Source organism: Hemitrygon akajei, chromosome 6 (assembly GCF_048418815.1).
Source record: "Hemitrygon akajei chromosome 6, sHemAka1.3, whole genome shotgun sequence".
NCBI lineage: Eukaryota > Metazoa > Chordata > Chondrichthyes > Myliobatiformes > Dasyatidae > Hemitrygon > Hemitrygon akajei.
The window spans coordinates 68,441,051-68,453,850 of NC_133129.1; the positions used below are offsets into that span (position 1 = coordinate 68,441,051).

General features: G+C 42.3%; 1 protein-coding gene across 2 annotated transcripts in view; it reads left to right on the forward strand.

The window, feature by feature from the left end:
• Positions 1–6,656, forward strand: part of musk (muscle, skeletal, receptor tyrosine kinase) — a 177,094-nt gene extending 170,438 nt beyond the window's left edge. For both annotated transcript variants that reach the window (XM_073048585.1, XM_073048584.1), the window contains one exon: positions 2,128–6,656. In XM_073048585.1, the coding sequence (XP_072904686.1) occupies positions 2,128–2,801 (674 nt within the window). In that variant the 3' untranslated portion in view covers positions 2,802–6,656. The remainder of the gene's footprint in view (positions 1–2,127) is intronic.
• Positions 6,657–12,800: the final 6,144 nt, after the last annotated feature.

Below are 12,800 nucleotides of genomic sequence, written 5' to 3' on the forward strand. Positions count from 1 at the left end.
CACAGCAGCACCTTACTGGCAGCAAAAAAATCTACTAACCTCTCTATTAATTACATTGTTTCAGGACAATGATCACTGCAATTGATAGTCTGTATGCTCTCTTTCAGAGCTGAGTTTTTGCACTCCCTGTAGGAACAGGCATTTCTATGGTGTGAACTGAAGTCTTGGTGGTGCAGTAAGGTTGCAGCATGACAGGTACAAGCCAAGTTGAGGCGCCAGTGCCCGCGAGCGAGGAACGAGCTAATGCTTGGGCATTGCCGGAGTGGAACTGGAGCCAAATCGAAGCAGCAGGGCCAGGCCTAAAGAGTCAGGAACGAGCTGATGTTTGGCTGATTTAAGTGCGAGGCCAAATTGCAAAGTTTGAGTATGGGCCGAATCCAGGCGGTGGGGCCCAGGCCTGAGAATGCGGAATAAACCAACATTTGGCCGTTACTGGAGTGGACTTGGGGCCAAATCGAAGTAACAGGGCCTGGGTCCAAGAGCATGGAACATGCCGATGTTTGACTGATTCAATCGTAAGGCCAGATTAAAAAGCTCGGGGTGTTCTGGGTGGTCGAAGGATGGGCCAATGTTCAACTCAGTGCTCCATGAGGTTTCCTCATCTCTGTGCTGAACTAAGGCTGTGGACTGCAACTAACGGGCTCCTGGATTCGTTGCAGTGATGAACTAGCTTCGTGGCTGTGAAATCACTTTCCTGAAATTTAGTCTGCTTATTATTTGCTTTTTTTTTGTTGTTTGCATGATTTGTTCTTTTTTTCACACTTTAGTTGTTTGATGGTCTTCTTTAATGAGTTCTATTGGGTTTCGTTGGTTTGTGGCTGCCTGTAAGAAGCCAGAACTCAAAGTTGTATATTGTATGCATACTTTGGTAATAAATGTACTTTGAACTATGAATATCTTTGATAGGTTACTGCATAGGTTAGTTATAGACAAGTTCATCAGATCAATGGTTAAGTAGGGACCATAAGAGAGAAACAGCTTAAAGATAAGCTGTGAAATGAGGGCAAGTAAAGAGGTAATCTCGTTGAACAAGTCTAAGTTCTACAATGTTGAATTCTATAACTTCTGAAGATCAGTTTCTCTATCTGTCATCCCTCTGTGGTACTGCCTTGCATTTTCTCTCTGTGAGTACAGACTAACCTGCTCCTGCTGGATATCTTCTCTTCCTCCTCTACCTGTTGTCCTTTGACTATGTTGCCACAGGCTCTGCCTCAGCATTTTCCCCTGGACTCCTCTGTTGTCCATCAACTGGTCCAGAAGAACCTAGGCCTGCTGAAGGACTGAAAACATCAGGAAATATAAGCAGGAGCAGGCCATTCAGCCCATCATACCTCCTCGGTATGATCTCAGATGCTCTTTTACCTCAGTGCTACTTTCCCTATAATCTGTCGAATATGTAACAATCCAAAAGTCCATCGGGTTCTGTCCAAAAATTGCTCAGCAACTAGATCAGTTGGGAAGGCAATTCTAAAGACTCACCATAGTCAAGAAGAAGAAATTGTTTCCCATTTCAGTACTGAATGACCCAGCTTTTTGTTTTGAGAATGCGACCACTTTATTTAGACTCCCCAGGCATCAGTTTGGTAATAATTGTGTGTGTTTCAATGAGACTATCCCTAGTTAATTTCTCAATCCAATTGTCCTCATTGACCTGTTAACCAGGCAAGGCTGTAGCCAACTGAATCACGGCAGTGTCTTGGACCATAACCCATCAGAAATATTTCCTAATTCCTATCCAACCCTCCTCCACCCTCTCTCCTGCTTAAAATTAATTTGTTTTATTTTCATATCTAATCAAGGGTCTTCAATCTGAAGCTACTTTTTTTCCACAGATGCTATTAAGCTTTCACAGGAAGATGTTATACCTGAGCATCTCCTGCTCTCACAAAATACTGGAGGAACTCAGCAGGTCAGGCGGTATCTATGGAAGGAACTGAATAATCGACATTGCAAGCTGAGATCCTGAGTCTCGATGAAGAGTCTCGGCCGAAACATTGACTATTTATTCCCCTCCATAGATGCTGTTTGACTTGCAGAGCTCCTCCAATTTTACCTGTGTGTTGCTCAAGATTTTCAGCGTATACGGAATCTCACGTGTCTCTGATTCCTTGCTGTCTCTCTCCGCAGGAGTGTGCGCCATTGGAAAGCCGATGTGCCTGCTCTTCGAGTACATGGCGTACGGTGACCTGAACGAGTACCTGCGCAGGCGGTCACCCAGCAGTGGCCTCACCATCAACCGCAGCAGCTGCACTGAGGGCCCGGGCGGACACCTGGCACCCCTCAGCTGCGCCGACCAGCTGAACATCGCCAAGCAGATCTCAGCCGGCATGAGCTACCTGTCAGAGCGCAAGTTTGTCCACCGGGACCTGGCCACCCGGAACTGCCTGGTCGGAGAGAATCTGGTGGTGAAGATTGCTGACTTTGGCCTCTCCAGGAACATCTACTCCGCCGACTACTACAAGGCCAACGAGAATGATGCCATCCCCATCAGGTGGATGCCTCCTGAGTCCATATTCTTCAACCGCTACACCACAGAATCTGACGTCTGGGCTTACGGCGTGGTCCTTTGGGAGATCTTCTCATCCGGCATGCAGCCCTACTACGGGATGGCCCACGAGGAGGTGATCTACTACGTCCGAGATGGCAACATCCTGTCCTGCCCCGAGAACTGCCCGCCGGAGCTGTACAACCTGATGCGCCTCTGCTGGAGCCACATGCCCTCAGACAGGCCGAGCTTCGCCAGCATCCACCGCATTCTGAAGCGTATGCATGAGAGGATGGCGGCCGCACTCCCGGTCTGACTCACCACTGGCCTCCGTACCAGTGTACCCTGCGAGATTGATGAGCGTTGCAGCAGCTGCCCTGATGGCCTAACCATGTTTAACTTTGGACAGCGAGAGCACATGCCATGCCAACCAGACTCTTAGATACTCTGACCCCAAAATCTCCATTTCACCAGCTGGGGCCCTGCCCTGTAGAACCAAGGCACTCGAGTTCGAGCTGAATTTTACAGATACTTCCCTCCTAATATCTGTCTGGAGCATGTTTTGCAATTATTATAGGACTTTCAATAAGTTATCTATGATGACATTTTATAAAGGGCTTCAATAAAGAAGAAAAAGGGAACTATCTCCTTTTCAGATTTCCTTTGCTTCAGGTCCTCTGGAGCCACTTATGACTTAGAGATAGCAGTCAGATTGAGTGATGGGTCACTTGACTGCCTGAGGGTCCCCAAGACTGGACCCTTACATCATTAATAAGAGGTTTTTATATAGAAGGAATAGGCAGACAACACAGCAGCTCACCTTCTCTACAACAGCACTGTGTTTAAGAAAATGAAATTAAATCATATGGAAATCATTTGCCTTATTTTCAACAGTAAGGTGTTGTGGACACAAAAGGGAACCATGGCTTGCAGAGCGTCTGGGAAAAAGAGCCTCTACAACTTAACCGTTGCCATTGATTCCACTTGTGAATAGCTGCATTTATTTGTGCCGAGACAGCGTGGAGCAATGAGCGTGAAAGCTCGCCTTGCACCAGGAATCCGTGGGCACGCCGCCTGTAGAGTAAACGTGCAGACACTCTCTGGAGATTGTGTAGCTGGTGACAGAGGAAGAAGCCCCACTCCAGCCCGATCGGCAGCCTCTGTACGAAACAAGCCCTGTAAAATGAGAGCGTTATCCATTGTGCGATGAACTTTCAACATTCGCTGCTGAGTGCTGTGCACTGAGTGTGAAACGTACGTTGATTTATTACTGTAAATGTACTGAGCTACAGTGAAAAATGGTTTTGCACGCCGTCCATACAGGCCAGTTCATGACATCAGTACGTTGAGACAGCACAAGAGAAAGGCAATGGCAGCTTGGAATTTAGATGTAAAAGAGTAAAGCGATTATAATAGGAGTAGATCTGCGGAAAGCAGCCTGACGCACCCCATATCTTCGAGCTTGCCTGTAGCAGGTTACTTCATTTAAAGCGACGCAGCATAGTTCTCCAGTGTGTCGATTTCTGATTTACAGAGGTAGTTTGCTAAAGAGTATATGGTTCCCTGATTTTGTTGCTCCAAGTGGTTGGATCAATTTTACATAGAGAATTGGTACTATGTAACAATCCTCCGTTTATGGCACTTTGCTCTAAAAATAAGCCTGCTTTTAAAGGAAGATGCTGTTTCAGTTTCTATCAGAAGTTCTGTGCCCTGACTCTGTGGAATTCTGGAATTGGTCTATTATTGTCACATATAGTGAAAAATGTGTCTTGCGCACTGCGATACGGATCAATTCATTGCATTGAGGCAGTACAACGTAAAGCAATAATAGAATGCAAGGTAAAGTGTGACAACTACAGAAAGAGCCATCATTATTTTGTAGGAAACCAAACAATCAATCCACGTGTGGCAAATTCTCAGAAGGAGAACATACCAATGGCCAGTCAATTTCTTTTTTTCAGTGATGTTGTTTGACAGGTAATTAAGGAAGTATCCCTGTCGTACTTCTTTGGAATAACGATCTTGGGATCTGTTACGTCCATCTAAGTGTTTTTGGTTTAACATTTCCAAAAAGCAGCACCTCCTCAGTGCTGCAACAAAGTGTCTTCTTAGCTTTCTGTGCTCGAGTAGAACTTAAAAATACCATCTTCCAAGTGAGAGATGGGAGTACTGCTGTACTTTGCTCAGTGTTGTTCTCCATACCCAACTACGTGCTGGCTTAGGCAATTCAGCTGTGTAGGCTAGAAATCTAAAGAGGACAGAAAAGTATTTCTCTGTGAGGGGATAGATTCACAAGTCCTGATGCAAGGTTTCAATCCAGATTGTCAACAATTCCTTTCCTCCCATGAATGCTGCTTGAACTGCTGAGTTCTTCCAGCAGCTTGCTTGTTCCTCCATACTGAATGATGGAGCTGACTTGTGGGTTATCCTGCTTCTCACTACCACATCCTTCTGAGGATACATAGCGTGTTGATTCAGTAGTGACAGATCTGAGTTACGGAGTGCTTCACGCACCTCACTACAATTCAAATACGTGCAAGAGTAAAGACCGTCTGCTCTACACTACTAATGGCTATGCTTTAGACCCATTGCAAGGAAGTACATTCCCTTTACAGAACAGGAGGCAGACAACTGAATTAGGTTACTGACTGGATTGCACTGCCATCAGTCTCCAGCCAAGTACAGCAAATACCTTAACATAAACCAAATCTATTTCACAGAAGAGTGGCTGCACGTAGTACAGGATGAGGAAGAGAGCAGGGTAGCACAGTTCTCTCAGTCTGCAAAGTGGGGAGAGTATGGATATTAGACTAAGCCCCCTGCACATTTCATCTGTTTCTAAAGGCTACATTTCCGGCAGATTTTGCTGCCGCCTCTCCAGGTTTAACTTCACGCTTCCTCTTCTATGTAGAGCCAGTTTCAACACAAACTGGTCATTTTGGACTGAGATAAGAGAAGATTCTTCACTCATTGGCTCAGATTTTACAGGGATGTACCAGCCAATCTGTATGGAATGACTGGCAATTCTCAGCAAAAGTATTGGCAAGCCCAGCATTCCCATTGCAAATGCAGAAGGCCCAAAAGCCCAGCCAAGTTCCACCTCCTGTCTGTGTGGTGTTAATGGTAGAGAACTTTTTAGGCAGTGGGCCACAATCTTAGACATTGCACCAGGCTACACCTGCTACTTAACCAGAATGAGATTTTTTCAAGTTGAATAAAGGCAGGAATAAGCTATGCTTTATTAATGATATAATATTTTTCTTTGTTTAAAAGCATTTCTGGTGATTTTATTTTTTAAATTTATAATATTAGAAATCAATTGGTTTATTTTGTAAGTTTCTAAATGTTTCTGAATGTCAGGGGATTGCAAGGCTTTGGGAAATCTTAATGACTTTGACAGGCAGCAAGCCGGGGGACAAGACTTTGCAATGTTTTGTGGGCAGGGTATACTCTAATCCACATTGCACCTGGTCCTGCTACAATCCAAAGCCTTGCTATTCAACTCTAGGATTAACTCTGCCTGCAAGATTAACTATCCATTTACACCTATGTGTAATTTATACATTATTTGACAATAAATGTACTTTGAAACTTTGAAACCTATATTCAATGTATACTGAGAAATTTACACTCTAGAGGACTGATCAATGGAAGATGGGAGGAAGAAGTGGTGTCATGAGTCAGATGCGCTTTTATCAAAAACTTGCAGGCCCATGTGACACATTCCTGCCTCTGGTTTTAGTTTCACTTATTCTTTAATTACAGTGCACTGGGTGCTTTATTCTTACATGAATCTTACTGAATTATACAGCAGGACATTTTACTTGGGCACTCCAAGTTGTGGCAATTAGCTTTTCATTATAGTAAATGCTACTCCTTGTTCTTCTGATGAACACGATAAAGATATGGCCAACACGTTGACCTGTAGTGTAAGGGATTATAGGCTCATTCATGATTAAAATGAATTGGTGATTTTGCAATTGAACCACCAGTTTCAATATCTTCATTTCATACTGTAACACCATGATACTTTATTGTCAAAATTTATTTCAATCTTTATAGTAAAATTGTTAACACAAATTGGATTTGATTTTTCAAAGGCTTAGTAAACAATAGCAAAACCTTTGAATATTTTATTCCTTTGAAATAAGTTCCAATAAAATTTATCTCTTTTAAATACAGCATTCTGTCTCATTGGTTAAGATATACACATCAAGCACCATTCAAGTGATGTTAAGCTGAGAGTCTGTGATAATTATTCATATTTACATTATTTACAACAGTCAATTAACCTTCCTAACTATTCATTTTCCTCCCTCCTGCCGGGGAAGCTCAGGTCTTTATGTTTATGATCAGAAATCAGAAATGTGGGATTATAGAAACTGGATTCATGCTCGGAATTCAGCAGTGGACACTGCAGCTCAGAGTATAACCAGCAGAGAAGAGAACAGCTATGTCCTTGAGCAAGATTTGGAGCTGAGATAACAGGAGTTTAGTATAATGAATGGGTTCAATGAATAGAAAGGGTAATATGTCTTCCCAATGTAAATCTAGAGTCCATGAGTAGAAAGGAATCGTTAATTAGCTGTCATACTGCTTACAAATGTGGATTATTTTAAGTATCTCAGAATAGTTGGGCCTTTGCCTGACTTCTAGGCAATATCCTCAACTTAGTAATTGTCTTACCACCAAGCTGAATGTCTATAGTGCAGTTGACTTTTCACTTACACATTATGGGTTTGATACATGCATCCCCAGTTTCTACACGTTGAGGAACTGCTACACTAAATCTTCACTCTATACTGTCTTCCTTGTCCAGGCTCTTCTCACCCACTTTGCTGACTCCACTTATGCTCTATTCAATAATGATAACTTCCAATTGTCTAATCCCACATGCACCTTTTCCAAAGTGGTCTATTGCATTTAATCCTCATAGTGTAGCCTCCTCTACACCATTATGTAGAGCACCTGCGTTTTGTTGCAATGGGATCTTGAACTTGTGTTCATGTCATTTCAACTCCCTTCCCGTTCCCATTTCCATCAATGACCTGTCTGCCCTTAGCCTCTTTCAGTGTCACAGTGAGGCCAAATGCAGGGTAGAAGAACAACACTTCATAGTCCACTTGGATACTCTTCAGCCCAATGGTATGAATATAGAATTCTCCAATTTCAGGTAACCCACACCTGTTTTTGTCTTCTACTCCCACCAGTATTCCCAAACTCTCTTTCCTTTCGTTCATCTTCTTCACCTGACTCCATCTGTCCATCATCCCAGGAAAATAAGTAAAAATTTCACATTCCACATCATTTATTGCTTCAAGGCAGAAAGTCAAAGTTGTAAGTCTCCTTTCCAAGCAGAATTGTTTGGTTGTCAATTTGCAGAGAATTCACATGGGAATTTGAAGATAGACCATGAGATTTTCCCCCCGTTTATTTTACTGTATAATGATGTAAAGAGATTCCAGACTCAGATCTGCTGATAAACAGACTGATGCATGGTTTTAGTCTTCACTGAAAATAATGAAAACCTCTATTGTTCTTTACGCGGCATGAAGAGGGATGTTTCAGCCAAAGAGGAAAACAGAACTAGCATCCCCATCAATGCCCTTCTATGCTAACAATGAAGAAGCGAAAGATTGCATTAAAAAAACAGCTGTCACATCCCTGTGCTTTACCCCCCCCCCCCCCCACCCCTCAAATGTACTACTTTTGAAGCACGGCCATTGACACAAAATAGAAGGTGGCAGCCAGTTCATTCATAAGAGATCACATAAACTCTAGAACACTCACTGTCAGGTAACCTGCTTTTAGCGATGGCTGTTGGGGGATTAATCAGCCAGGACATCCGGGAGAATTCCCTTACTCGTCTTCAGAATAATACCACAGGATCTTCAGTATCTGCTCTCTCTACGCTAAGCCATCCAATTTGAGGCAGAGTCAGAACTATCACTTCAAATGAGCCTCATTTTCAAATTCCCTCAGGTCAGTTTGGGCCACAGTTTAGCATTTCATCTAAGATATGGCCCCTCTGGCAATCTGCCCTCCCTCAGCACTGCAGTCCAGATTTTTGACGCTTTGTTTCTGAAGTAAGACTTCAACTAACAAAGCTATGACTCAGAGGCACTAACACTATTGACTATGGTTCCTTGCTAATTATTAGACAACAGGGTGTCGGTAATATGGAAAAAATGCACAGTAATCTCAAACAGCAAACATGGGGGTATTATGCTCTTTGTGGTGAATGAACTGAGATCATTCTGAGATGATATACTATTTGAAACAGAATCCAGAAAGCTTTGCATGTCTAGGTGAGCAAGATAAGAAAGATAAGAGCCTCCTCAACTCCCGGGACATGGAAAATCTTTGTGCTAGGCAGCATAAAAGTTCAAATGCTAAATAGCATTTGAGTGGAGGTAATGGTTCAGTATTCCAAAACATAAAGGTTTACCTGTCAATAACGAATCATGCTCTGTGAACAGACTTACTGAAATACAGCCATCATTACCAATGGCTGATTTCACTCATATCATTTCCACGAACTCCACAGATTTTCATGGGAATATGCTGGTTATTTATTATATTGCATGAATGGATATTTCAAATAAATAGCCTCTAATTGCCATAATTATAGTGGCATCAAACAATGTAATGGAGCCTGTTGTCCTACATTTGTCCTATCTTTATAGTGGTGAGCACATGTGATCAATGCCTGCTAAACGTGTCCTTCTTCAACATTGGTGTTTCTGCTCCCTCTACCTTAAGCCATCCAAATGGAAGCAAGAGGCAGAACAACCACTTCAATGAGCCTTATTTTCAAATTCTTCCAGGAGTTTGGGGCTCTGGGTCTCTGGAATCTTCTCCAGAAATGCAACGCTCTGAGGTCTTTGCTCCCCTATAATCTTCCACGTGCATTCCATTTTTCTACTGCTCCCCTAGGCGCCAAGGCCCTACGTTCTGGAAATCCCTCTCTGCCTCGCCGACCCTTCCCCAAACTCACTATTCCCCTTTAAAACATTTCACAAAACTTACCTCTTTGAAGAAGTTTCTCTCCATCCATGCCAAAATCTTCCCATACCGCTCAGATCTGAATTTCTCCAAGTAATATTTTGCTGTACACTTCTGTATATTTAATCATTCCAAGACAAAATATAAATATACCATGTAACTAAATTCTGATTGCTGAGACATGTGATGGGATTGGAAGTCATGTTGCTGAATCAATGGTCCAGGTCCTTGGATCATAGTATAGTTGTCTAACTACTGTATGTACAGTACTACCAAACTGTTAATCAAACCTTTCTTAAAGGAGAGGGTTCGAGATTGTGATTATGCTTGTGAAGAGCTGCCTTTTATATTGTCTTGGAATGGATTTATTCTTAAATCAATTGTTTTTGATGAAACCCACTAGAGAAAATAGTATCTCTGTAACTCTTCTATCCTTTAATAATCTCAAGCACTTTGATTAGATCACCCCGTAATTTTCTAAATTCAAAGAACAGGGGAGGCTGTGTGGTGGTTTAAGGGAAGTACACAAAGTTATAAGAGACTAAGATATAAGGGGCTTTTTTTTTTCCTTAGCCCTTACTGGGGTATAAACTCAGACCATTGGCAGAAGGATTAGAGAGGAGATGTAGAAGAACTTTTTCACTCAAATAGGGATGGCAGCCAGGAACTAATTGCCCAGGAAGGAGCTTTGGAGGAGCTTTGGGGGAGAATGTAGTGTCATAACTTAGAATGGAACAGACTAATAGATGAAAAATATAATTAACTTCAGAAGTTTTATTTGGCAGGAATGGGCATGTTTGGGGTGAATGGTCAAAGATCTCAAAGATCTGAAATGAATTTACACCACTGGTCTAAATAACCTAACCACTTGAGCAACTATTAGGATAATGTTTGTTTTTAGCTCTGCTGTTGTTTGAAATTGTTATTTTCTACTGTTATCCATAAAGATCTGTAACATGCTCAGAGCTGTAACTGCACGATTACTCTCCTCTGCCAGAATGGAGGTAATAGACTAATTTCCTTGTGATACATTGCTATAGGAGATTGAGATTGGTTTTATGCAAATAATTTGCTTAGTTTAATTCCTTCTGCCATACTTCGATGGCAAAATTAACTGTATTAATTGGAATGGTTGCATGTTCAGTTTCTTTCAAAAACTAAAGAACTACAGATGCTAGAAATCTAAAACAAAAGCAGACAACAATGAAATTACTCGGCAGGTCATGCAGCATCTGTGGGAAGAGAAAACTAGTCATTTCAGAACTGATTAAGGGTTTCTGACCTGAAGCGTTGACTCCAGTTCTCTTATTGCGGATGTGCTATGTTTCATTGGCGAATCAATATTTGATTACACTGATTGTTTGCCTCAAGTAATTGGCCATGTGCTCCATCATATGGCCCACACTGCCTGCAATTCATTGGCTGATGTCAACAGAAACCCTATTCTAAATGATGTCAAATCTTTTGTCAATCCTGGTACTTTAAGAGAGTAGACCAGGTATAATGGACCAGGTATAATAGACCAGGTATAAACCTTTTGAGCTTTACGTAGCTGGAAGGTGTAGACCTGAAAAATGTATATACAATGTTATCTTTCTTGAGGTTTTTTGGCCAATTCTTTGCAAAATGAACTGGAGCAATTTGAATGAATAGTTTTAAGCCAGGTGGCTCAACATCTCCCTCACTCTACAATAAAGTTATCAAAAAGCTAAGGGCTCATATTGGTTCAATGAGGGCCAACCTATAAATATAACATCATGGGACAAGCATACATATTTAACAGCAGCAGCAGATTGTAATAGTGGCAATGATGTTAGTAAACAACATAGCAAGGATTTGGAAGCCTAAGATTTCAGGGCTATGGAGATGGGCGGATCAAGGGTCAGTGTCATGGCAGGAGACCCATGTGTCGTCGGGGAAGTTGGAAAATCTACTGCTGTGGGCCCAAAGACCCAGGGTGCAGTTCCTGTTGTCCAGGTGACTTATGTAGCTTTAGGTCTTCAGCTTTTTGAGCGCCTTCTTCTTTGTAACAGTAACTGTATCCACTTCTCTTCCTTCACACACTACAACATCAGGCACACTGCTAGTGTCTTCACAGTGAAGACTGACGCAAAATACTCATTTAGTTCATCAGCCATCTCCTTGCCAGCAGCTCCTTCCAGTTTACTTTGGCCAACTCCTCCATCATACCACTGTAATTTCCCTTACTCCACTGAAATGCTGCTACATCAGAATTTACTTCCTCCCTATTAAATTTCAAGTTGAACTCAATCATGTTGCGATCACTGGTTCCTAAGGGTTCTTTTACCTTAAGCTCTCCAATTGCCTCTGGTTCATTACATAACACCCAATCCAGTATAGCTGATTCCTAGTAGGCTCAACAACAAACTGCTCTAAAAAACTATCTTTTAGACATTCAACAAGCTCATTCTCTTGAGATCCATTACCAACCGGATTTTCCCAATCGACCTGCATGTTAAAATCTCCCATGACTACCATAACATTGGCCTTTTAACTCACCTTTTCTATTTCCTGTTGGAGTCTGTGGTCCACCTCCCAGCCACTTTTGGGAGGCCTCTATATAACTGCCATCAATGTCCTTTTTTCCTTGCAGTTTCTTAACTCAATCCACAAGGATTCAAAATCTTCCAATCCTAGGTCACATCTTTCTACTGATTTGATGCCATTCTTTACTAGTAGAGCCACACCACCCCCTCTGCCTACCTTCCTATCCCTCCGATATAACATGTAATCTTGGACATTCAGCTCCCAGCTACAACCATCCTTCAGTCACGATTCAGTGATGGTCACAACATCATACCTGGCAATCTGTAATATTGCAACAAGATCATCCACCTTATTTCTTATACTACACACATTTAGATACAACACCTTGAGTACCGTATTTGCTATCCTTTCTGATTCTGCATCCCTAATGATTTGATACTCAGCCTGTTGGCTGCAACTAAGTCCCATCACCTGCCCCATCACCATGCAGTTCTTAATGAGGTTGGTGATGGTCGTGGCATATTCATTCAGATCCAAAGATGAATCCTTTAATATGGCCCAATTCACCTAAGCAGTCCTGTAAATGATCCTACACCTCCATTGACCACACTTTCGCAGTCCTCACCACTAGTGCTGCTGACTTCAGCCTCTGCCTATATGCTTAATGTAGGTGACTGGACTTGCAAAGTGCGGGTGCAGGATGGCACTGTAAGCTTTCCTGATGGTGGTGTAACAGTGATCAAAGGTGTTGGCTCCTTTGGTTCTGCAGGTGACATAATGCTGGTAGTTTGTCAGAGAGCTG